Raw genomic sequence first — 24840 nt, forward strand, 5'->3', positions numbered from 1 at the left:
CAGTTCCGCCCTTTTGCGGGCAGGACAACTGCGTTTGCGCACTATCTCTGACCCGGAAGTGGACTGGCCACGCGCGTGTGTTGCTCGGCTGTGTCCCGGAAGCGCTTGTCCGCTCTGCTTCCGGCCACCTCAGCTTTCTTCTGGGGGGAGCATGTCGGGCACGGCGGGTTCGGGTGTGGGGGCTGCGGGCTCGGTAGGTTCTGTGGTGCGGCGTTTCCTGGCGGAGTACGGCAGTGGCACGTCGAGCCGTCTCAAGGTGCTGGACGCATACCTGTTGTACGTGATGCTCACCGGGGCGCTCCAGTTTGGCTACTGCCTGGGTGTCGGCACCTTTCCCTTCAACTCCTTCCTCAGCGGCTTTATCTCCGCCGTCGGCAGCTTCATCCTCGGCGGTCAGTGAGAACCCCGCGCGGTTGCCCCCGACACCCAGGTCGTCCCATTAGGATTTCTCCGTGGCGCTGCTTGAATCTCTCGCAGTACCCAGGGAGCTCCCCGCAGTGCACGGAGCCCCGTAGCTATCGGAGTTCCCTCAGTGACGGTCACATAGAAACACAGAATGGCTTGAATTGGAAGGGACCTCAGAGATCACCTAGTTCCAGCTCCTCTGATGTGGGCTGGTTGCTCATCACCAGATCAGATTGCCCATGGCCCCATCCAGCCTGGCCTTGATCACCTCCGGGGTGGGGCATGCACAGCTTTTTTGGGCAGCTTGTTCCAGCACCTTGCCACCTTCTCTGAAAAACTTTCCCCTGACATCTCATCTAAGTCTCCCCTCTCTTAGTTTTAAACTATTTTCTTTCATCTATCACTTAACTATGTAAAAAGTTGATTTCCTTCCTGTTTTTAATCTCCCTTTAAATATTGGAAGGCCACAATGAGGTCTCCCCATAGCCCTCTCTTCTCCAAGCTAAACAAGCCCAGTTCCTCCCCAGCTGTATTTACAGGAGAGGTGCTCCAGCCCTCTGAGCATCCTCATGGCTCTCCTTTGAACCCTCTCCGAAAACTCAACATCTTTCTTGTGTTGGGGCCCCAAACCTGGATGCAGTACTCTAGATGGGGTCTCACAAAGGCAGAGCAGAGGGGAACAATCACCTCCCTCACCCTGATGGCCCTCATCTTTTGATGCAGCTCAGGAAACTGCTGGCCTTTTGGGATGCAAATGCACACTGCTGGCTCATGTTAAGGTTTTCCTCTTCTGGATCCCCAAATCCTTCTCCACAGGGTTGCTCTCAGGGAGTTCTCCCAGACTGTACATACCTGGGATTGCTCTGACTCAAGTGCAACACTTTGTGCTTGGCTTTGTTGAACGTTATTAGGTTTGTGTGGGCCCACCTTTTGAGTTTGTCAGTGTCCCTTTGGATGACATCTCTTACACCAACTGCAGACCCACCTTGGCCAAACCCACAGCCCAGGGATCAGTAGCCCCCAGTCTGCCCAGCAACTGGGCAGTGCTGGTGCTTGGCACTCCTTGGGTAATTCCAGACCCCTTCTAGAAACCAGAAAGTTGCCATAGCAAAGATAGAAAACCTAAGAAAGGGTAAAACCTGAAAACTCCAGGATGTTCCCTGGTAACCTTAAAGCAACCAGCTCTACTCCCAGCATACCCTTCTAGGTCTGTCTGATGGTGCCCAGATCTGCACCCCGGCACTGATGGCTGGTTCTGGCCTGCTGGTCCTACCCCCCAGCAAGATGGTCTGCAGCAGACTGTGAACTTATGTGGTTCTGCCCTTGTGCACCACAAAACCCAGCTCCTCATGAGCCCTATGTGTCCCTACTTCTCCAGGGTGGTCAGGGAATCTTCCCTTTTACCATTTTGTATTGATGTCTTTCCTTAGTGTTCATCCTATGGTAAACCCAACCCTAGCAATAACTGCTTCAGGATGGTGCTTCCCTATAATGCACCCTTTTAAAAACACCATGTCCCTGTGCAGCCCTTCCCAGCACAGCTAACAGTGACCTGGACAGGGTGGACTGCCTTAGCTAGGCCATGCTTCATGCCATGAATTCCCTTTTTGATCTCTGATGTATCATTTTCTCTCTGCTGTACAGTTTGTCTCCGGATCCAGATTAACCCCCAGAACAAAGGAGAGTTCCAAGGCATTTCACCAGAGAGGGCATTTGCTGATTTCCTCTTTGCCAACACCATCCTGCATCTCGTCGTTATCAATTTTGTTGGCTGAACTCTAGAAGAGTCTGAGGTACTGATCCATGGGGCCACAGAAAGGGACGACACTTTCTCTACTTTTGTAGATCTGGGAGAAAACTAGAAACCTCCCAAGCTTTCTCATGAGCAAGTACAGTTAAACCATTGTTCTTTATGTTGATAGAGGGGTAAGACTTACTGCTTTTTGTTTTTATGAATTTTTTTTTTTTTGCTTTATTCAATTAAAAGTCAGATTAACTTAGTGTGTCACAGAAATCTAACCATATTTTACTCTTAGAAGGATGAAAAATACCTCAATTTTTCTATGCAGAAGGAACTTTCTGGGCTGAGACTTCAAGGCTCTATCCTTGAGGGCTGTCCTGTTTAGAGGCCATGGAATGGCTGGTATCTAAGTATGAAGTTTATCCGCAGATGAGAGGAGATTTAAGAATAGGGAGAGACTGATAACAGAATGGGGAGAGCATGTTCTGTTAAAGTTTGTGGCATATATTTTTTTTCCCCTTTGCAAATGCATTATTCATGTTATCTTTCTTTCTTTCCAGGTCTTGAATTCTTCTAGAACTCTAATGTCAAATCCTGTTAGAGAGAAGTGTTGTTTTCCAGCAGTACCTCCTGCTTTGGCGAGGAAGGGGAGAAGCAGAAGTCAAAGATTATTCCCACAGACTGTCCTATGGAGTGGTCTGTTGCCTCATTTCAGTTACTGTAATTCTTTCTTTAAATAAAGCCCTTCGTAATACTGCAATCTTTTTTACCTCTTTATGACAAAGGGAGAGTTTCTCCTGATGCTTAAGTTCTTGCTCAGGTGTTTCCTCCTCCTTTTCTCCTTCCCTTCGGGCTTTTTTTTTTCCTTTCTTTTTTTTTTTTTTTTTTTTTTTAATGTTCTCTAATTTCAGAGGGAACCAAGAAACAAGCTGTCATGGAAACTGAATTATCATCCTCCCTTTCCATGTCCCTGTTTTATGCCCCATTATCATATGGAGAGTACATTGCCAACATGCCTCCAGGCTTCAAAGCTATGGAGAACTTGTTTTAGACTGTGGTTAGTAATCATGAGCGAAGGGAAGCTGCAGATGTTCTCCAGCACATCCTCACATGTACCCATCTTCCCACGGGTCCTTCCATATCCCTCAGGGCCATATGGGGCACAGCTAGGTGTGCCAATTGAAACTAAAGGCTCATTAAGGCTTGGTAGTAATACAGACACCTTAGGACTAAGTTTTCTGCAGTTCAAAGTGCTGATAAACCCAAGGATGTTGGAAAAGGCTGCCAGGCTGTGTTGGCTTAGGGACAGAGCTTTACTTGAGCTGTCCTGGCTCAGTGGAGAAGGGCTTCCCAAATTAAACTTTAACAATCCCTCACCTCCAAGGCATTGGTGAAATGCTTACATTCAGTGGCTTTGGTCTTTGGCCTCAGTTAGTGTCTGGTTTAATCCAGTTGCTTCTTAGTTCTGATGGAAATTAGAGCCCTGTAATGATCAGATCAGGCACAGGGTGGCATATTAACTCCAGCTACCCCATCCAGATCTTTGGATGAGGAATGAACCTGGGTCACCTTCAGGGTTTGAGGCTCCATCCTGCTTCACGCCTGTTTTGTTCTGCAGCTGAAACACAGTGTAGAAAACATGTACAGTAATGGTATGTGACAAAGGAATGCTTATCCAGTGGCATTGAGGTGTTAAGGCATGATCCAATAGCTTCAGTGTTTACCACTGGCTATGGTTTGCTAACCATAGTTTCTGATATAGCATTTCCAGCTGTGCTACAGCCATTAAACCAGTGAAAATGGAAACATGGAGCTCCTAAGCACTTGCTTAGCATAGACTGAATAGTGGGGTATGAGGGAGCAGGGTCTTTACTGTTTTGAAAGATATTGTTGGTTTGTGGCACGAACAGAAAGTTCATGCCAGCTCTGACTACTTGCATTGGACTGCATTTATTTATGATGACAGTACCAGCTCTGTACCAATAATAGGGTGCTGGGAGCTGGCAGAGGACTCGAGAGCATGCAGAAATTGTAAATGAGCCATTGTTGTGTGCTTTTTCCTGGGAGAAGAGCCTTCTGATCCAGGCCCATGGCAGATAGTCAACATGGAAGGAGGAGCACACACAGGGTTTCCCCTTTGCCAGCACAGTTGCTGTATTTCCAAAGGCTTCTGCAAGGCCTTTGACATGGTCCCTCGCCACATCCTTCTCTCTAAATTGGAGAGGTGTGGACTTGAAGGATGGACTGCTCAGTGGATTAGGAATTGGCTGGCTGGATGCAGCCAAAGGGTTGTGATCAGTGGGTCTGTGTCAGGGTGGAGGCGGTCACAAGCGGTGTCCCTCAGGGGTCGGTCTTGGGACCAGTGCTCTTCAACATCTCCATCAATGACAGACAATGGCGTCGAGTACACCCTCAGCAAATTTGCAGATGACACCAAGCCAAGCGGTGCAGTTGATACGTTGGAAGGAAGGGAAGCCATCCATAGGGACCTGGACAGGCTGGAGAAGTGGGCCCATGAAAACCTAATGAGGTTCAAGAAGGCCAAGTGCAGGGTGCTGCACTTGGGTCGGGGCAATCCCAGGTATTTATACAAACTGGGGGAAGATGTCCTTGAGAGCAGCCCTGCGGAGAAGGACTTGGGGGTCCTGATAGATGAGAATATGGACATGAGCCAGCAGTGTGCGCTTGCAGCCCGGGAGACCAACTGTGTGCTGGGCTGCATTAAAAAGGGGGTGGCCAGCAGGGAGAGAGAGGTTTTTGTGCCCCTCTACTCAGCTCTTGTGAGGCCCCATCTGCAGTATTGCGTGCAGGCCTGGGGCCCCCAGCACAGGAAGGATGTGAAGCTCTTGGAGCGGGTCCAGAGGAGGTCCACTAAGATAATCAGAGGGCTGGAGCACCTCTCCTATGAGGAAAGGTTGAGAGAACTGGGCTTGTTTGGCTTGGAGAAGAGAAGGCTCCGGGCAGACCTCATTGTGGCCTTCCAGTACTTGAAGGGAGTGTATAAACAGGAGGGGGAACGGCTGTTTACGAGGGTGGATAGTGATAGGACAAGGGGGAATGGTTTTAAACTGAGACGGGAGGTTTAGGTTAGATCTTAGGAGGAAGCTTTTCACCCAGAGGGTGGTGATGCACTGAACAGGTTGCCCAAGGAGGTTGTGGATGCCCCATCCCTGGATGCATTCAAGGCCAGGCTGGATGTGGCTCTGGGCAGCCTGGTCTGGTGGTTGGTGACCCTGCACACAGCAGGGGGTTGAAACTCGATGAGCACTGTGGTCCTTTTCAACCCAGGCCGTTCTATGAGTCTATGATTCTATGATTTGCAAGACACCAGTGCCCCCCTGTGGGTCTGTCTGCCTGGGTCTCCTCACACTTTGGATGTGGGGAGAACAGGAGGCTGAGGCCCTCCTGTGGCCACTGAATGTGAGCCTCGGGGAAGGGAGAAACCCTTTTTGTTCTGTTTTTATTTTCTTTTGTTTTCTTCTAAGTTTACATGCTTTCAGTGTATCTTGTTGCTACAGACTAAGCCCAAAACTTCAAGTCCTATTTGAAATGTTCCCACACCTGAATGATTTCAACAAGTCTGTCGTTACCTCTGCTCCTTAGAAAGGCCATGCCTGGAGTCACTGCTCACCACATTGAAAAAGGCGAGAAGAGAGGTTGTTTTGTGTACAGGGCCATGTTTAGTGGGGGATAACAAACACAGGGCAGGGTGTTTTCTCCAAGACCCTTAGAAAAGATGAAAGTTCATCTCCAATCCATAGGAAGGCACTAGAGAGCAAGAGCTTTTACAGGGGAGAATGTACTATAGGTCGTGGAAACATCTCCTTTCCTGGCAATATGAGAGGACTCCGGCCTCCCCTATCTTCATGCTTAGTCTTTTAGGTCAGAAGTGGAAGATTTTCCTCCACTGATTCACTGCCTCTATAATGGAGTATGGAGGCCTACTGGCAAATTCAGAAATCTTACACTCTTCTAAGATCTCTCCTTGCAGCCCACCAAGCTTTATAGTTCATTTTTTCCCCTCCTTTCCTCCTTCTGTGCTATACATAGCCCAGTCTTTCCTGTTATACCCAGAACAACTTCCCCCCCGTACACCCAAGAGCAGGCTCTGGTGAGGGGGTATGAGAGGGGGTTTCTTTATCTCTTTCATCTTTGGCTTGTGGTCTAACGTCTGCTGTTTCTTTTCCACATGCTTCTCCTCCTTCCTGCCACGTGCCACACCAGCCCTGCCCCCTCACACCATTTTACATGCCACTTTTCAGAGTAAGAAGTTTCTGTGGTAAAGTATAGAGGAACATCAAAAGATGACCCAGATCTCGGCAGTGACATCATGGAACTAGTGGTGTGCCCTTTCCTGTCCCACCTGGGCCATGAGACCCGTTCCACATCCTGTCTCACTGTATTATTTCCTGCCTTTGCTTTGCACTGCGGTTTTTCTCTCTTGAAATAAACAAGAAACCATAAAGTTGAGAGTAGGAGGAAGGTACATAGCGGTGGTGGGAGATCAAACCCTAATCTCTGAAAGTACCTTTGAACAAGACCTACAAATTCAATGCTTTGGAGATCACATGTGAGGAATCATTTTAGTCAAAACACCTCACTCAGCAAATCTTATAAATGGAGTTGTTTAATTGGAGCCTGGAAAATATTGAGATGTGGAAACAGGCTGTCCTTGCAGCTAGGAGAGGGCTCTAATTACAACACAATAATAATATTAAGAAGTGGTGTTAAAGGCAAATGAGCATGGAAACTTACCTTCCACATCTCTGAAGGTTTTCAGAATGAGGTTAGTCAGTTGAAAATGTATGAAAGTGGGGCTGCTTTTGCTTTGCAATGCGGAAATGGTTTAGGCAGTTTCATCAAGAGCAACTTTCTTTTGATGCAACAGCCCTCATCATGAGCAAAATGGAAGGTTCAAGAACTGGCTGGAATTTAGCATTAAAATAGCCATGGGCTTTCTACATCTGGAGAGAAAGGAGGCTGACACTTTTTGTCAAGAATGAGTCCCTGAACATCTCTGCTATAAGATAGTAATAGACCTGGAAACTCCTATGCTGTCCCTGGGTAGCAGCGGCCAATAAGTGTGTGACTCTGCGACAGGCCGTCTGCAAGGAGGTCAGGTGGTAGCACCATGGCAGGAGGTCAGGGATAGTTTATTTTGTTGCTGCTCAGAACTGTGAACTCAGACCCCATGGCAGACGTGCTGATGCGGTTTGTACAGAGGGACCCTCTCCATATCAAACACCAGCACTTTGGACTGAAAGTATTTGAAATAAGAGTTGTTCCAAAATCAGAAGCCCCTGTAAGGGCTTGTGAATCCATCAGGATGAGAAATGTCCTGTATCAGTTGATAAGGAAAGACGGAACAAAGTCATCAACTGGATTTCTGCTAGCCATTTGATGTGGTTCCACACAACATCCTTCTCTCTCAATTGGAGAGATATGGATTTGGAGGGTGGACTACAAGGTGGGTAAGGAAAACTGCAGCCAAAGGGTTGTGGTTAATGGTTCCATGTCCAGGTGAATGCTGGTGTCAAGTGATGTCCCCCAGGGATCTGTTTTCAGACTGGCACTCTCCAACATCTTTATCAGTGATATAGATGATGGGATCAAGTGTACTCTCAGCAAGTTTGTTGCTGATGCCAAACTGAGTGGTGCAGTTAAAAAATGTCATCTGGAGGGACCTGCACAGGCTTGAAAGGTGGGCCCATGTGAATCTAGTGAGGTTCAACAAGGCCAAGTGCAAAGTGTTGCAGTTGGGTTGGGGCTGTCCCAGATATATATACAAACTGGGAGAACTTGAGCAGCCCTGTGGAGAAGCACTTGGGGGTTCTAGGAGATGAAAAGCTGGACATGAGCCAGCAGTGTGCTCTTGCTGTCCAGAAGACCAACAGTATCCTGTGCTGCATCACATGAGGGGTGGCAGCAGGGCAAGGGAGGTGATTGCCCCCTTCTCCTCTGCCTTTCTGAGGCCTCATCTGCAGTACTGCGTCCAGACCTGAGGGCCCCAGCACAGGAAGGATGTGGAACTGTGGGAGCAGGTCCAGAGAAGGGCTATGAAGATGATCAGAGAGCTGGAGCACCTTCCCTGTGAAGACACACTAAAGGAGTTTGGCTTGTTCAATCCGGAAAAGAGAAGGCTCCAAAGAGACCTTATTGCAGCCTTCCAGCACTTGAAAGGAGTTTATAAGTGAGAGGGAAACTGATTTTTCACACAGTCTAATAGCAATAGGACAAGAGGGGACTTTTAAACTAAAAGAGGGGAGATTGAAGTTCCTTACTCAGTGAGTGGTGAAGCCCTGACACAGGCTGCCCAGAGATGTGGGTGCCTCATCCTTGAAGGTGCTAAAGGCCAGGTTGGATGGGCTCTGGGTAGCCTGATCTAGGGGTTGGCAACCCTACCCACAGCAGGGGATTGGATCTAGATGATGTTTAAGGACTGTTCCAACCTAAGCCATACTATGATTCTGTGACATTATTCTATCCTATGAGAATCATGCCTCTCAGCATAACAAGACTTTCCCTACCACTTAGATGGGCAGTGATGTGAGGTACAAGCAAGGCTCAGGCCTTTCCAGTCTTGCCAGTGAGAGCCTGAACCTGTAGAGACAGGCCAGTCGTGTGATGCCTGTAATGCAAGGTAGAACAAGGTGTCTACAGGGCCTGCTTGGGAACAGAGGACATTTAGAATGGGATGCTACAGACTGCTGCATTCCCTGTGGCAGTAAATATCTTTCAAGTGCCTGGATCGCTTTCTAATTCTCTCACTGTTAGCAAGCTGTGTTTCACCATTGTCTTCACATAGCACAGAGCCTAGACTTAGAGGAGATATTCCTCTCTTCTCTCTTCCCCCCTCTCTGGGACGGTCACGATGTCCTCCCCCAAACACAGCAGGGAAGTGGATGTCCCGAAAGAGAGTGGGTAGATGTTTCCTCTGCAGTGAACCAAGCTGACTGCTGCACACAGTGCCTGGTGGCCAACTTTTGTTCTGCCTTTCCTGACACCCCTTCCCTCCTTCATCCCAAAGGTTAACTCGGATCCTAAAGCCATGTGAAAGATAAAACAAGCTCCTCCAATGAGAGAGACAAAAAACAAACAAGTTTCTTATTATCAGTAGTAGTTATTTAATAGGCCTAAAGAAATGCCACATAGACCTCAAAAATTTGATATGAGCATTCTCCTGTGATAGAGAGGTGAGTGATAGAGAAGCAAGAGTGTTGCTCAATTCAGACAGAAATTTTATGTCATTTTAATGCAAGCAATAGAGATGTGTGACAATACACAGTTACAGCAATCTCTTCTTCATCCAAAAAAAAAAAAAAAAAAAAAACCAACAAAAAATGAAAAAAAAAAAAAGCATTGTCATGCTAAATGAGCAGAATGCTGAGAATTGTAACATATTTCTGAGTAGCTTTATAAAAAGGCACATAAAGCAATTTAGACTATAATGGTTGGTGTGATATACAGAAAAAACAATGATATCTATTGCAGTAGGAAAACCTCTTGCACCCAATGCTCCAGTAATGACTCTTCAACAGATTTTTTCGGTACTTCACATCTGCACTGTCTGGTTACTTTCATTGCTGTAACAAAAAATAAAAAATAAAAAGTATGTTAAGTCATTACTGAAGGTAGAATTACAGCTACATAATGGTACACCTGAAGCATCTGGGCAACAGAAAGAGGAGAAAGAGACTGGGCCAAAACCAACATATTAGTTCTGAGGACTTTAAAGTCAGTACCCATTAAACCTCCACATCTGGAGACTGTGAGGGGATGAATCTGAAGAATGAGTGCAGACAAGGGAGGAGAAAGTTGCAGGAAAAGGAGAGATATTTAGAAAGAAGTTAAATTTGCATGAGGATAAGGAAGGGCAATTAGATTTGAAGAGTGAGGAAAATGATAGCATGATGATCTGCAAAGAAGTGGAGGGATTTTACAGGTAAAAGGTGTATGAATGAACTGCACAAACAGTTATAGAGAGTGAACATAGATAATGTATTGATCCAGATGCTTTCTCAGAGGCCTTACCACCCCCTTTGCATACTCACATTTTTTTTCCACATAAGCATCGTTATAAGCACGTTAAAAATTACTGCTTTCATGAAAATTATTTTCAGGCCCAGTTGTGAGAAGGTCAGCATGTTCAGGTTCTCATCTGTTGAAGTAACAAGGAATAAAAGTCACAAGAGCACTGTGACATCCTCACTTCCAGACAGACATAACAGTGCTTCTTCCTGAAGCTTTTTCCACTTTGCATGGCTGAGCTGGTAGGGCACTAATGAAGCAGTGAACAGGAGCACTCCACTGAGAGTCTATTTCAAGGGCCAGGATTTCAGTCAGCATGAGCTTAATTCTACAACAAGGAGGACTGCCAACCACTTGGTTGTTATTAACAGTGTAGTATGAAACAGGGATGCTGGAAGAGTTTATCCATCCTCTCTCCCCAATTTTTTAAGAGTGGCAGAAAGGAAAACAAGTAAAATTTTGTCCAAAGAACACAGAGTCTATCTGGATGTTCTATTAGTCATAGAATCATTAAGGCTGGAAAAGACCCCCAACAGCATTTAGTCTAACTATCCACCTACCACTAATATTGCCCACTAAGCCATGTCCCTAAATACCATGTCTACACATTTCTTGAACACCCACATCTTAGCTACAATGTCATTTTCATCTGAAAATGTACTGATCTACACTGGAGAAACAGGATGTGGTCACCAAAAAGTCATTTTAAAGTTCTCTTTGAAAACCAACCTCTCTCCGAAACATCTGGTCCAATCTGCCAAGTTTGCTTATAAGTACTTTTTTTGAAGTACTGTTTTGGAAACATTTGGCTAACTGGTTTTTGATGTGCTTTGCTGTTATTGTTGTTTCTTGGTTTTCCTCTTTTTTTTTTTTTTTTTTCCCCTCCAGCAAGGCTGCATGTTTGCAAGTGTAAAGCTATTCTGCAAACCAAGCTTGTGCAGAGGCAGGCTCAGCTCCCTTGAACTTGCAGAGCTTACTCTCATGTGCTGTATCTGCAGTGCACACATGCTGCAGAAACCACCTCCTTATCTTTTGGTTCATTAGGTATGCACCCAAAAAGAAAAACATCTCTTCTGAAATACGGACAGGCTTTCAGTCAAGCTGACATATCTGTACCTTACATCAGCAAACAGGGGAAATTAGCAAAAAATTAGTAAGAATTTCCTTAAATCAATCTTTACTCATTAAATGCTGTATTCATACCTGTCTTGAAGAGCAGTGACATCCCCGTAATGCAGACAGTGCTGGCACCTGCAGATAGTAACAAGAAATTTAATTAATAACAGAAATTGACTTTGTCAGAAGTTCACAAAGGTGTTTCTACCTAGAAGAGCTGAATTTTAGTTTCTGACCATTAAACCATAAATACTCATATACGCTATTTTCAGTGCAAGCATATAGTAAGATCTAATTAAACTTTAGTGTCCCATCAGAGAAAGGATTTTCAAGCTGTATATCTCCCACGGTGTGATTTTGAGATCACTCTGCTGTGACTATCCCAGCCCACTGACCCTTCATCTTATTTCTACCAAGGAATAAGGCAAAAGAAAGCAAGAAAGAAACAAGACACCATTCCTTTACAGAGTGGGAGCAGTTCAGCACTGCTTACAGTGTTAGGAGATGTGAACAAATCCTGTTCATACTAATAGCAGAGAGACCAGGTATAGCCCTGAACACACATCCAACATTACCAGCTTCAGGATCATCTCCTTTTAGTATTCCAAATCCCTCGTGCTTGGCACCACACTGCATTTCATCCTTCTTGGCCCAGTAGGTTGACAGGTAGCTTGCTTCATGTTTGTTCTCGGATGTTGCCACCTCCACAACAGTTTCTGTCTTACTATCGACTGAGCTAAGATCAAGCTTTTCAGGGGAGTAATCCGTGATAAGGCACATTTCCAAATCCTTGTTATCTTCAGAGGTCAGCCTGTAGACTGAAGGAGATGGAGTAATATCTGAAAATGGAGAAGAGGCATTAGCTGAGATTAGAGCATTAGGTGAAACACATTAGCTGTGTCAATCTTGACATACTGGCACTTTAGGTATAGATGTTCCTCCATGATTCAAATGGGAAGCTGTCTGATCACAGGGATCTTGAGCTAGGACATCATTTGTGAACGAAGGCATTCACAGCAGATTATACAGGAGCTACATGAGACTTACTTTGACATATGATGAGCCACAGGTGGTCAACCTGGATCCCTAAAGCATCTCAAATGATACTCATGTGGCCACCCGCAGCCTAAAGGTCTACATCCAACCTAGTTATCCCTCTCTGTAACAGCTTGTTTAACTCTACACTGCAGCCTGGTATTCCTTTAGGATCATGACCTGACTGCTTTCAGGGGTGTGTAAAACAGGCAGACACCACACTCTTCCTGCTTCACAGCCATGAGAAGTCCCCCCCATGTCTGGGGAGGACGGATTGGCCCAAGGGCATTCTCTGCTTTCTGCAGAGGCACTGTCAAATCCACCACTGATATTCCTAATCCCACTTCCTCCAGCTGTCTTGAAGGATGCTGGCTATAATGCCAGATCTTAAATGTGTCCATATTTACTGCCAGTTTAGCTAACCATGCTCCTATGGGAAGAAGATATGAAAGCCATTGCAAAGTAGCAACGTGCGTTTCCACTTAGGGAAAGAAAGATTAAGTGAATGTTTCATTACATTTCACTAACTGACAGTACAATTTATTTATTTATTTTTTAAGTATAGTTATTCTTTGGGAATAGATTTCAGTGATATATTCAGATTTTAAAAAAGCTGGATCACAGACTCACAGAATCAGAGACTATCAGGGATTGGAAGGGACCTGGATGGTAGACCCCATTAAAAAAAGCAAACAACAGCAAAAAAAGAAACACAAATGAACCAGTCTGTATCACTAACATGGAGTACAAGGATACAAAAAAAAAAAAAAAAAAAAAAAAGAAATAGGTAGATCTGTTCTTCTCTCTCTCACAACAAGTGCTTTGCTATCAGAAGAGCTGCAAATCCAACTCTCTAAATTAGTGTATGTTGTTGTTGTTTTTTTTTTTCCACTGCATTTGCAATGATTTTATCTTGTGCAGATTTAAAAAATGTGTTTGATTTTGCTGGCAGCTTCAGCACCACCTGCTTTGCAAAATACTCATTTCTCATTCTTGCTCTGAGTAGTTGCTGGCTTTGTTCTGTCAGTAGAGGCATTTTCCAATTTGTTCCTTCGCATATTTGCATGCTGTTTTGAAAGTTTGAAGATAGCAGACTTGGTAAATACCAGCTATTATGACCACAGAACTGTGACCTACGTTTCCTGTTATTCTGTCTTAATGAGTTGGTGGATGTGTTGGAGTCACAGTGCTGGTATCTATGACCTTTATTGGCAAAAAAGTTTGAGAAGTAAGGAAGGATGCTCTGATCTCTTCACCCTGCCTAACTGCATCCTCACTGAAGCATATCTTCCAGGTGGATGAAGAGGAGCTATCTAAATGCCATCCCTGACCATTCTACAATGAAAGCCAACTCCAGAAATCAGTAGAGTTCAGTGGGAGAGCAGTTTGAGTCTGTTTCAACATCAAAGATCTATGTCTTATTTTTTCCCCCAAACAGAAAGCTGTACTGATTTAACAAACAACTGGTATTCTATAGAGAATTATCTCATTATTCATTCCCTCCAAAGCAGAATCTCTCAGTCTCTGGTCAGACTGGAATTAGTGTAATTGAGTTCACTGACCACTTAGAGTTCAACCATTTGTGCAGTAATTGTCTCTGGAAACAAAGAGGCTTGAGGAGGAACCCCATTAACTTTCCGAGAACTGTCATTTTCATAGAACGTTTGTGTAGGCTTTTTCTTCCAAAACCAGCACAGGTTTTAGCTGTCAGAAACAGCTTTCAGTATTTTACACCAGAAATTTCATTTATAGGGGGGAAATAAATAATTTCAAATCGAAAAAATAAACTTCTTGAACTGAGATTAACTATCCATTCAGCCAATAAATAAATGAATTTTAAAAAATCCAATTTGTATAGTAAGCAAAAATGAAAGTATTCAAATAATTAATCCTGAAATCCCTCTCTAAACACAGGTGGAAGAAAATAGGTTTTTTTGTTGATACTCAGTTGTCAGAAGAACTTTTGATTTTATATTTGTGGCATTGCCTCAGATATAGATGTGTTTTTCACAATAAAATTATATCCTTCACTGACCAGTCTATCTAATGGGCACATTTAATTAGATAACTTGGGATTACAGACAGCCTTGTGCAATTTCCAAAAATTACTCCCGTAGCTCCAGTATCCCAGACATCCAGATTCAAATCATTACAAATGACACAGCTTAAGTCACTTGGGAAATTTCTTCCTTTTCCAGTGTGAAACTATGACTCAAACATGAACCCATAAGTGTATGAATTTTTCCCCTTCCTAAGTAAAAAAAAAAAAAAAAAAAAAAAAAGCAGCTTCTGGCGTTTGTGCAACAAAGTTAGCCCAGGTAAACATTTTCTTTTCAGAATGACAGCATGAGTCTTCATACTGTCTGACAAGACTCTAAATTAAGGTCAGTGACATGCCAATGTCACTAGTCTAAGAAACCGATGATGCTATCTCATTTCCCAGTATTCCCAGGATCCCTGATGCATCTTCACCATCATGCTGTTGAGAAATAATCCTGGCTTCATTTTCTTTCAGCCTCCTCTCTTCCCTTCCTCACCTAAGGGGTATGTTCATTCTCCATAAAGGTAGCTGTATTTAGAAACACAAAATAGTGGTCACTGCTCCTGTTTTCATAGCCTGTCCTTCTCCAGATCTCAAGCACCAGAACTGACTTTAAATCTAGTTCCTCTTACAAATGTAGTGTATCTTTCTCACTCAACAATAAGACTTTGCTATCAGTTGTTGTCTAGAAGCTGCGTATTTCAGTGTCTTCTCATTCAAAGTATGTAGGAAAGCTGTCTACTAGACACAAAGTTATTTGAAACTGCTTTCCATCTTTACAGCTTTCTACAGCCTTTTAAAGTTTCACTGAAGAAAGGAAAAAGGCTAAAAAAACCATCACAAGACTGGTCTCCTTTGCAAATGCAAATTTTCTAATTCCTAACTGCTCACATTCTAACATTAGTTTAGACAAATATGGACTTCATTTTCAGATTTTAAAACAAAAAAATCTTGATACATTTTTAAGCTAAGAGTTAGAAAATCCAGTTTTAAGGTCATTTAGGCTGAATGACTCCATTGTTATTTTAAAGATGGATAAATCAAATTTGAACATGCTAAGAACCAAAAACTCAACAAATGCATTAAATTTGTTATAAAGTATTTGGCAGCATGGAAACTCCTTGCTGCACTGTATGCCTGAGCACACCACGCTGTGACTGCTAAGCATCGGTAAATTGTTTAGCAATAGAAAACCATAAGGAACACAACCATCGTATCTAGCTGTTCTTTTCTGTAGTGAGTCACTGTCACACCATATACAAGCACTCCTTGGCTTTCAACACATCTCTGTTTCAACATATTTTTGCCAGTGGCGGTCTAAAAGAAGATGGGAAAATGCTCTCATGTAATCCCCTAGTCCACCTACCTAAAGAACAAGTAACTACCACTCCTGGTGCTAATATGATACAGAAAGTTTAAACTTACTCGGGGTAACAAGAAGTTGGGTTCCCGCTCCAAATGCCAGTTCTGCATATCCCTGATTGGCACACTGATGCCAATCTCTGCAAAAACATAGCCATGTTTTCCAAACTTATACAACAGTCATCCTAGAGCAGGGAGTAACTTAGGGGAGCAGTGGCAAAGCACACTGATTTAAATCACTGTCAAATTACAAAAGAAATCTACAGGAAAAATAGTCAGGAACAGGCGGATTAAAAAAAATATATTCATTCCTTGGTTACAGCTGTGTATTGCACATTTTGACAGTGATGCTAGAGTAATCTGTGTTTGTCTGTAAAATCATCTAAAATTCTATTCAGCATGCCATGTGGTTAAAAACACTTCTCATCAGTCCAACTTTTTTCCTTAACGTTTCATTGCTTATTATTTATTACTGGCTTAATATTATTTATTACTGGCTTACAGCAGGGCTTCTTTTGATAATATCAGTTTGTATCCTCTCCACCCCCATAATTTACATGGGCCAGGAAACCTTTTACCTTGTTTATATTTATCTCCTTCCAAGTTTCAATGGCACACTGATATTCTATCCAGATCTTGCAGATTCACAGAGGAGTTGCAAAGGCATCTGAGCCTTTTAACTCACCTCAAGGTTCCTACACTCACTCAGGTAAGCAGTAGCAGAAGTAAGGATTAAGGATGGACTTGTGGCTTTGACAGCTCGGTAAATCTGGATTCATGTCCCACTCATATACAGAATCCACTTGCAGTATCTATGGATAATACCACTATCGTCCAACAAGACAAAAGATAGTTCAGTTCCCATTCTGACACTAACGTCTTAAAAAGGAATGAGTATATTACACCTTGGTGGATTCTCCTGCAAATAAAGATAAAATGGTGATAGTACCACAAGTAGATATTTTCTAAATATTATAGCAATTATTTTATTTCAGTGTTTGTTCATCTGACATATTGTCCGTGACTTTGCTTGATGCCAATCGAAGTGACATGGGTTTACCCTTAGGATAGAAAAAATGCATGTGACTTGTCAGAAGAACAAAATTAGTCTTTGTCTTAGCTATTACTGGAATGCAACTGACTGAAGAGCACTGTAAGTAAATTTTCCTTCAGCTGCCTCAAGAAATACTGATTGGACATCTTCCTTAGAATAACTTCCACCAGTAAGGGTGACACCTCAGGCTACTATAGCATTTTCCCAGATCTTAATGTGTATCCTCAACAAACTTGCAAATTAGGCAAAAATTTAGGATGCATGTACCTGGCAGAACCAGAAGTCTTCTCCCAGATCCAAACATGAGTTTGTAACTATATCCATAGTCACACAATAACACAGGCATCTATAATATCCAGAGTGGTACTGAATGGAAACTTCAGCCATGAAACACTCCACCTAAGGAAATCCCATTTATCTCCACAGCTAGACAAAATGGTCTAAGACTTCGCATCCATCCTTTATTCATATTTTCATTATGAAGTACTGTCATATTCTATGCTTTTCAGACTTTTTAAATCTTCCTCTTTAATATTCCCCTGTATTTATGTTTTGCTTCCACAAAACCACCTGCATCACAAACCTGTCCTTCACCTCATTCCTCATTTAGTTAATCTCACTGTCAGCCAGATTAATCTCTCAAAATTTAGTGTACCTGCTTTTAATTCACAGCTCACATAGAGTCTGATGGAATAGCAAATCCAAGAAGCTGGGGTTTATACTATCTGGATTAGTCAAGAGTGATTCCATATCAAATTTGACGTTTAGATTTTAAGTAGAAATCATGCTTTTCAGTATGCAATTGTTTAATTTATTATATATTTTATTTATTTATTTTAAACAGGGAGACCATCGCTTATTCTGCCAAAAAACGGTGGAGTTTTGGTATGCATTCAGAAAAGTCTTAGTTTTTACATTGTGAACAGAGCCAGATCTGTAGCAGTTGCATACAGATATGGCCATAAGAAGTCAATCTGAGGACACATACAAATGAACTCAAGGAGAGCTCTGATTCATCACTACTTTAGCTTGCTAATAGTTCCATATGAACTGGACATTCTTATTTTCCTCATATGTTTTTTAACAGGGTCAGAGAGATCATTTGAAATACAAGATTTTTTCCCAGAGATTCTCAGAATCAACTGTTTCTTTATATTGTTGCGTACTTTTACTTTCAGAATAAAAATCACTTTGAAGTTTTCTTAAATAGGACACCATTTTAAGAAATGGAAGCATTACTTTTTCAGAGTAAAAAGAAAATCATTTAGATTAAACGTCTCAGTGAGAAATTTAGAAAAAAATGACACATTTACAAAAAGAAAAAAGAAGAAGTTTGGTTTCACTGTATCTGCCTTCCTTTCTTCCCCTTCTCCAAGAAGTTTCACACAAGAGAACATTTATTTTTTTCAGATGTTGTTGAAAAACATTGAAATTGTTCAGGAGAAGGGGTATGGACAAAAAGACCCTACATTATATGTTTAGAAAATTAACTATACTTGAGAAAACAGGAGCTTAGTCAAATGATCCAAAGGCATTTCTATGTTAAACTGTAATAACACCATGCCACAGCCTGTGGATATCAGATTACAAGTTACTTGAGAAAGAATATAAGAAACAGAGCACTCATGCAAGAGCAGACTGTACTCTTCCCCTACAGTCCACTCTGAATTTCTGTGAATTTTGAGCTGGAGGTTGTCCATACATCATCATGTTCAATTGCCACCTAAAAACATGTAGAGCTCACAATTTCTCACCAACTGTTTAAAATTACTTTGGGTGACCACTTTGTGGCAGCAACTACCAAAAACACTTTTTTTCATACACTTTTGTCCAGACCAAATTATTTATCATATTTCCACAGAAATAATTTACTAATGCATCCTCTTGACCTCTTTTTCCTCTGTCTGGCTATCTATCCCACCCCTAGCTTTTAAGGCCTTTCACACCACAAATTCTCATGCAATTGCAAGCTTTGAGACAAACGTGCAAAAGGAATAATCTCTTAAAACTTCTATTGCTCAAGTGGATGTTGAAGGCTGAAGTAACCTCACAGTACTCCTCACTAATTGGCTGTGACTACAAGTTTGGTATCATTCTGTCACGGTTTGGCAACCATGACACATTCTCAAAGATAAACTTGCTCCTTGAGCTTCAATTATTTGCACTTCACATTATGGCAGAATCCCATCCCTATCATTACAGCTTCATTCAGGATCTCCAAAGCAAAAACCCATTATGTGCTCCTGATTTGCATCAGCATACATTGAGGATCCTCTTATCTTAAACCATTAACATCCACATACCAGAAAAGTCCATTATGGGATAATTCTCACCACTCTGGATTTTGCTCGCCAGTGCTGACTTTCCCATTTCGCTTTGCCTATTCTCCACATAAAGACTTTTGTTAGCCTGGACTGTTAGTCCAGGAACAGTCATCTCTTTTCAACTTTTAAAGAAAATTCATCTTGAATATTTTAACTGTCTGATTCAGGAATCATCAAGCATAGGGAGGGGAAAATATATATACAGTCATGTAAGTCACTTGTACACCAGCTGAAAATGTATAATCCCATTTCCATTGTACTGTAAAGCACCTAAAGAGGCAAAGTAACTTCTAAAATGGCATAAGTATTTTCAAGAGAAATCACATCCGAGAATTCAGACATACCTAGAGAAACCGTAAGTTTGGTTCCAGTTCCAAATATGAGTTTGCCGTAACCCCCAGTATTACACTGTGACACCATGCTTTGCAAAATGCTGCATTGTACACATGGCAGTGCAAGACGCTTATTGGAATAATCTAAGGAAGGCAAGTTACTGCCATCTCCTCAACACGTACAGTGAAATAAAAATGTTACACCCATTGCTCTATCTGTCTAAACGTTTTTGACACTCACTGTTCTGGCCTTTGCCCACAATCTAATCAGACATCTGCTTATTCTTTCCTCTGTGTGTCAATTAGTGTACATAGCCTTTCAGAGAGTGTTTAGAAGCCTTCTGACTGCTGCTGTTGAGTCTGACCAGTCCGTGCTGCCTTTCTGCTCAGTTCACTTGTGTTGTCCATTCTCCTCTTCCAGGCTGCACTTTACATTGTATTATTCAACACCTTCTGGGTTTCACCCAAAGATGGGTGCCACTAACAAACATGGGCTTGGATCTTGCCCTGAATTCTACACAACCTTTCAGGACACAATAGAAATCTCCCCTCCATTCTGTCCAGAACCAGGTCTTCCACGGCAGCTTGGGCTGAACTCTGATGTGTACTCAACTACACACACACACAAGTAAGCACTCTCAGAGCAAAATATAGTCCATTTTCCATTACCAAGACCCAGAAAGAATTGCCCTAGATAGCAGAAAAACTGAACACTATGACTAATGTGAAGAATTGAAAAAAAAGAAATGCAGAAAAACCAAATATCAGAATTTGAATTCAGGCCATATATTCATGGAAGTTTGCATCTGAGATAAAAGTAAGTAAGTAAATAAATAAACGGAATAAAAGAAACACAATAAGACAATAAATAACATAATAAACGAACATGCTCCCAGTTTGCAGGGCTATCTAGTTTTGCATGTCAAGTGGGCTAAACATAGTGAAAGCTCTGTATACCATGTTCTATGTAGCTGGAAAAATACATTCACACAATGGATATTGGGGCAAAGCACATCAAAACCTCATTCACTGGCTAATATCAAGCCGAATCCTTCCTTAAAAGTATAACCCATAAGAGATCCCTGTTGCAAATTAAAGGGAGAAATTAAATTTATTAAATCTTAATAAATAAATATAATAAAAATATAAATCTAAATAAATATTTGTTAATATGTGAACAAAATTCAGTCACCAGTGACACCTCTCTCTCTTCTGTCTCTTCTCTCTAGACTATAATTAATTGTGCTCTCCATCCCAAAAAGAATGTGGGACTGAATTTCTAAGAAAGTAGAGATAAGATGTAAGACACGGGTGAAGAATTTTTAATTGTTTTCACTCTCTTCCAATAGGAGAAAAAAAAAAAAGTATTTTTACTATCTTCCTGAACAGCTTTGCTTTTCTTATATAGTTCTTTTCCAAATTCAGAAATTCCCTGATGAATCTACAGGACTGCTGAAAATTTGCTTGAGGTTTAACTGAAGTAATGAAAAATTAAAATGAGGTTTCTGATTAAAATGCCCAGAAAATTTGTTAGGTTTGAGAATACTCACACAATTTTCAAAGGAGGGAATATATATATTAAATTTCCATCAGTATTATGATATGCCCCCAAATTCAAGCAGCTAAAAGGAAGTCTCTGTTTGGTTACACTTAGGGACCAATTTCCTTATTCCTAATTTTATTTCAGATGAAGTGAAAGAACAGACTAATGAGTCTTCTGTGAATATTTTGCAAAATAAGCATACCTATAGTTAGGTATTTACCTGAGCTAAAAAGTTCACGTATCTGGAGAAAAAATAGAAGGAAGTTATCTCCAACTCCAAACATAAGTTTTTTTTAAATTTTCAAGAGAAACATCAGGACACAAAGCTTGCCTACACCATGATGCAAGCATGGAACTACTCACAGTGGGAAGATAAGTTGCATGTACCTACGTTGCCAGATCCGCAGCTTGTGAAATTTAAATAATTGCACTAAGGAAGATCTCTGTCCTAGAATATCTAGCGGATACTATAGTAAGAATGAAATCTTTGCAATTTTCTTTTGGCAACAACCTGCATCTGAACTGCATTTTATTACTCTTTTAGCAATTACTCTCTTAGCAAGCTTTCACTTTATTTTTGGTGGTCTGGATTTTCCCACCAAACAACTCAAAGTCCTGAGTCTCAGAAATCTTACTTGGTTTTACCACAAGTCTGGTTCCATCTCCAAAGGTAAGTTGGTAGGTATTCATAGATACACAGTGCTGTCTAGCATAGCAAAAATCTTTGTATGCTCTTCCAGAATTGTGAGGCGTGTATTCTGTTCACCATCCTTGCCTCCCATCTCACAGAGCTGAGTACCCTGAGGATAACTACTCTGACTTTGAAAGTCAGAAGTAAAGAAGACATTGAGTATCTCCACCTTTTCCTCATCCTTGGTGGCAAGGTTCCCTGCCACAACCAATGAAGGATGGGAATTTTTTGAACTTTACCAGACACTTACTAATGAAGCTGCTTATGATCCCTGCTGAAGCAAAACCATCTGTTGATTTTGCTGTTAGACGTGGTACAATAGCTTCATCACAAAGCCTTGTTGGGCTAGAAAAGGATGGGAACAAGAACATGACCATGGTTTAGGATCAGAGTAACTGATAAGGACCATGTTCCTATCAGTCTGCTTTTCCCTCCACAGCTTTTTTCCTTGATACATCAAATAGGTAGATAATGCAAGAACAAATACAGTAATTTAAATCAGTACTATGCATTTCAACTAGCCAATTCCTTTCACTACCAAGTCACGATCCAAAAAGCCACTCTGCTATTCAAGTCTAAATCCACAATAGAAAACACAAGCACATATAAACGTGTTTCTTACTTGGTTTCACAATAAGCATTGTCCCTTTTCCAAAGATGACTTTATAGCCAGCGTTCACACATTGAAAAACAGACCAACAAAAACCATCCTTGAAGCCATCACATCCACAGGCACAACTACAGCTTGTCTGATCTATCTCAGGAAATTTAAACATGAAATACATCAGTTCCTTCACGGAAAGACGGTGATACAGGAATTTAAATGTCTAACCCAGCTGTTATTCCTCTATCAGATGTTCTGCATGTGGAGATTTTCAAATGATGGTATGAGAAGCAAGATGACATTTCAAGCACATCTAGAATCCACTATACCACAGTACTGCTCTCATGCAATAATGGCCCGAAGTCATAGAAAAGCTAAACAACAATACAACCCTACATTTTAAAGAAAGCAAGCTATACTCTATTTTCTTTCGGCTTTTTTTTTTTTTAATTTGAATTTCCAAGTCTACGCATTTGGTCCTTGACTCTTCCAATATTCTACTGCATAAAAATTAATTTTTGCCCATATTTTCAATATGTTTGATACGTAATTATCAAATTAGCTCTTGTTTTTGTGAAGACTGGTATTTGGACCTATCTACTTATACCCTCTTATCTTTTCCCACCTATGTTTGAATATTTTGTCAGTCTTGTGTCTGTAAATTTACATAAAGTACCACAGAATTCAGCAGGAATTTGGACTTGTTTGGGCTTGTTTTAAAACAGACATTTTGATTTTTCCCAATTTAATGGATTGCACAGCAATGCAGATATAATTCAGAATAGAATAAAACTGAGGCTTAATACCCTGCTGAGATATAGCATTTCTTGTTCATTCCCTCTCCATATATACAGGGTGAAATTGTAGATTTATATATACTTACTAAGATCTTTCAGCTTAGTTCCACGTACTCTTTAATTTTTTCCAGTGTGATCAGTAGCTGACCTCTCAAAAAGAGAAACCAGAAGTATGTTCAGAAGAAAGCATGTAAGGGACAAATTGATCCACGTCTAATTTTTATACAACCATTATTTTTATGAGAACATGATTTGAATGTATGACTATAGGATAAGTTTAAGGACAGAACTCACTGTCACACATCTGCATCCCTACCCTTGAATTTAATATCATTTTTTGTTCTTCAGGCTCATTCATGACAATTTTCTCCAGAAAATAACATTGTGTACTTACAAGATAGCACTGACAACCTTGTTCCAGAACCAAAGACAACCCTTCTTCCTGCATCATACACCCAGTGCAATACACTCTATCAAAATCTCTCTTTGCACAGACACCATCATCCCCTCTACAAATCCTGTTATTTATCAACAGACCGGGAGTAAAGATGCCAAACTGTTTCTGTATACTTAGGCTCCAGATCCATTTTTATTGCCATCTCATAAGAAAGTACTCAAGCCAAAAATACCAGAAGTACAACAGCAAAGTCATCTGGAGCCTGAGGGTAGCCAAGCACTGAAGGGATTTGGTAGCTGCCTTGTTTTGTTACCTTATAGGCTCCTGTAATGTTGTGGAGGAGTTGAGGCCCTTGGAAAAATTATTCTTAGACATGTAGGTCTATCGAGCTGAGTACCTAGCTCAGTACTGAAAATCTAAATTACTGATTGTTCTAGGTGTTACGCTGCCTCACCAGGTCTCAGGGCTAAAATAACCCTTCCTGCCAAACATCACCTTCTCCACACCAGCATTCACAACATGGCCAAGGAAGTAGCAAACATAGCAGCCCTTCTGTTGGGGTCAACATGTTGGTTATCCTGAAATGTGTCAGCACTGGCAATGAATTTATCCAGAGAGATGGGTAGGACCTGGATCTGCAGCAAGCCCTGCAGAAGTAGCATCAAGGATACTAAGGAAGCTAAATCAACTCCAAAGAATTCAAGTGATTTCAGATCACTGGAAAATGAAGTTTAAAATACACAGACACCTAAAACTTCAGACATAACAAAAGGAAAACACAACCACTCAATTTAAATTTATAAAGCTTATTCACTGCTTAACAGCAGTACCCCAGCATTCTTCAGACACAGAAGATGCAAGGCACACAGCTCTGCAGGACATGTTCTGAAAATGCCACCCCTATTGCACCACTGCAGCCTCCGAAATCTGCTTGAGCTTCAATAGGACCAGGTTTCCAAATTTATCTGGAATGCCATTATCTCCATCACATACCACTACCTAAGTTTATACTAAAGGGAGAAGCCCTCTTTTTCTATTAACTTAGACACTGTGCAATACTGCAGAGGACGCCATGACAATGGGACACATGCCTGTAGTCATTTTCTAAGAGCTTCCGGAGAATTTCACAGTTCAGCTCACAAGTTTATCTCCACTAGACAAAAAGTATGAAGAGAAAAAATGACCCGAATTCTAGTTTCCAGTGTACTTGGCTACTTACAGGCTGCAACTGAAAGCAAAGTTCCCTTTCCAAACGTGACTTTGTCTGCAATATACACACTCCAACATATTTCATTACAAAAATACCTCTGTAAGCCTTCCGCATGGCCTTGTGCAAAAAGCTGTTGCAAAGCTCTGTCACAACATGCTCA

The 24840-nt window shown here is 41.6% G+C and overlaps 2 protein-coding genes across 2 annotated transcripts in view; one reads left to right on the top strand and one right to left on the bottom strand.

Annotated features, from left to right (window-relative positions):
* The first annotated feature begins 142 nt into the window (after window positions 1-142).
* Window positions 143-2904, top strand: DAD1 (defender against cell death 1). The gene is given in 3 exon segments (NM_001007473.1): window positions 143-392; window positions 2050-2198; window positions 2707-2904. Coding segments are annotated over 2 exon segments (372 nt in total). The 5' UTR covers window positions 143-151; the 3' UTR covers window positions 2181-2198; window positions 2707-2904.
* Window positions 2905-9693: 6789 nt separating this feature from the next.
* The window catches only part of LOC769232 (Ig heavy chain Mem5-like), a gene marked incomplete at its 5' end in the record, with an annotated part of 91145 nt that continues 75998 nt past the window's right edge, over window positions 9694-24840 (bottom strand). Inside the window, 4 exon segments of the mRNA NM_001319011.1 lie at window positions 9694-9729; window positions 10198-10304; window positions 11378-11425; window positions 11866-12129. Coding sequence (NP_001305940.1) covers window positions 9724-9729; window positions 10198-10304; window positions 11378-11425; window positions 11866-12129 — 425 coding nt within the window.

This window comes from Gallus gallus, chromosome 27 (genome assembly GCF_016699485.2).
Source record: "Gallus gallus isolate bGalGal1 chromosome 27, bGalGal1.mat.broiler.GRCg7b, whole genome shotgun sequence".
Classification (NCBI taxonomy): domain Eukaryota; kingdom Metazoa; phylum Chordata; class Aves; order Galliformes; family Phasianidae; genus Gallus; species Gallus gallus.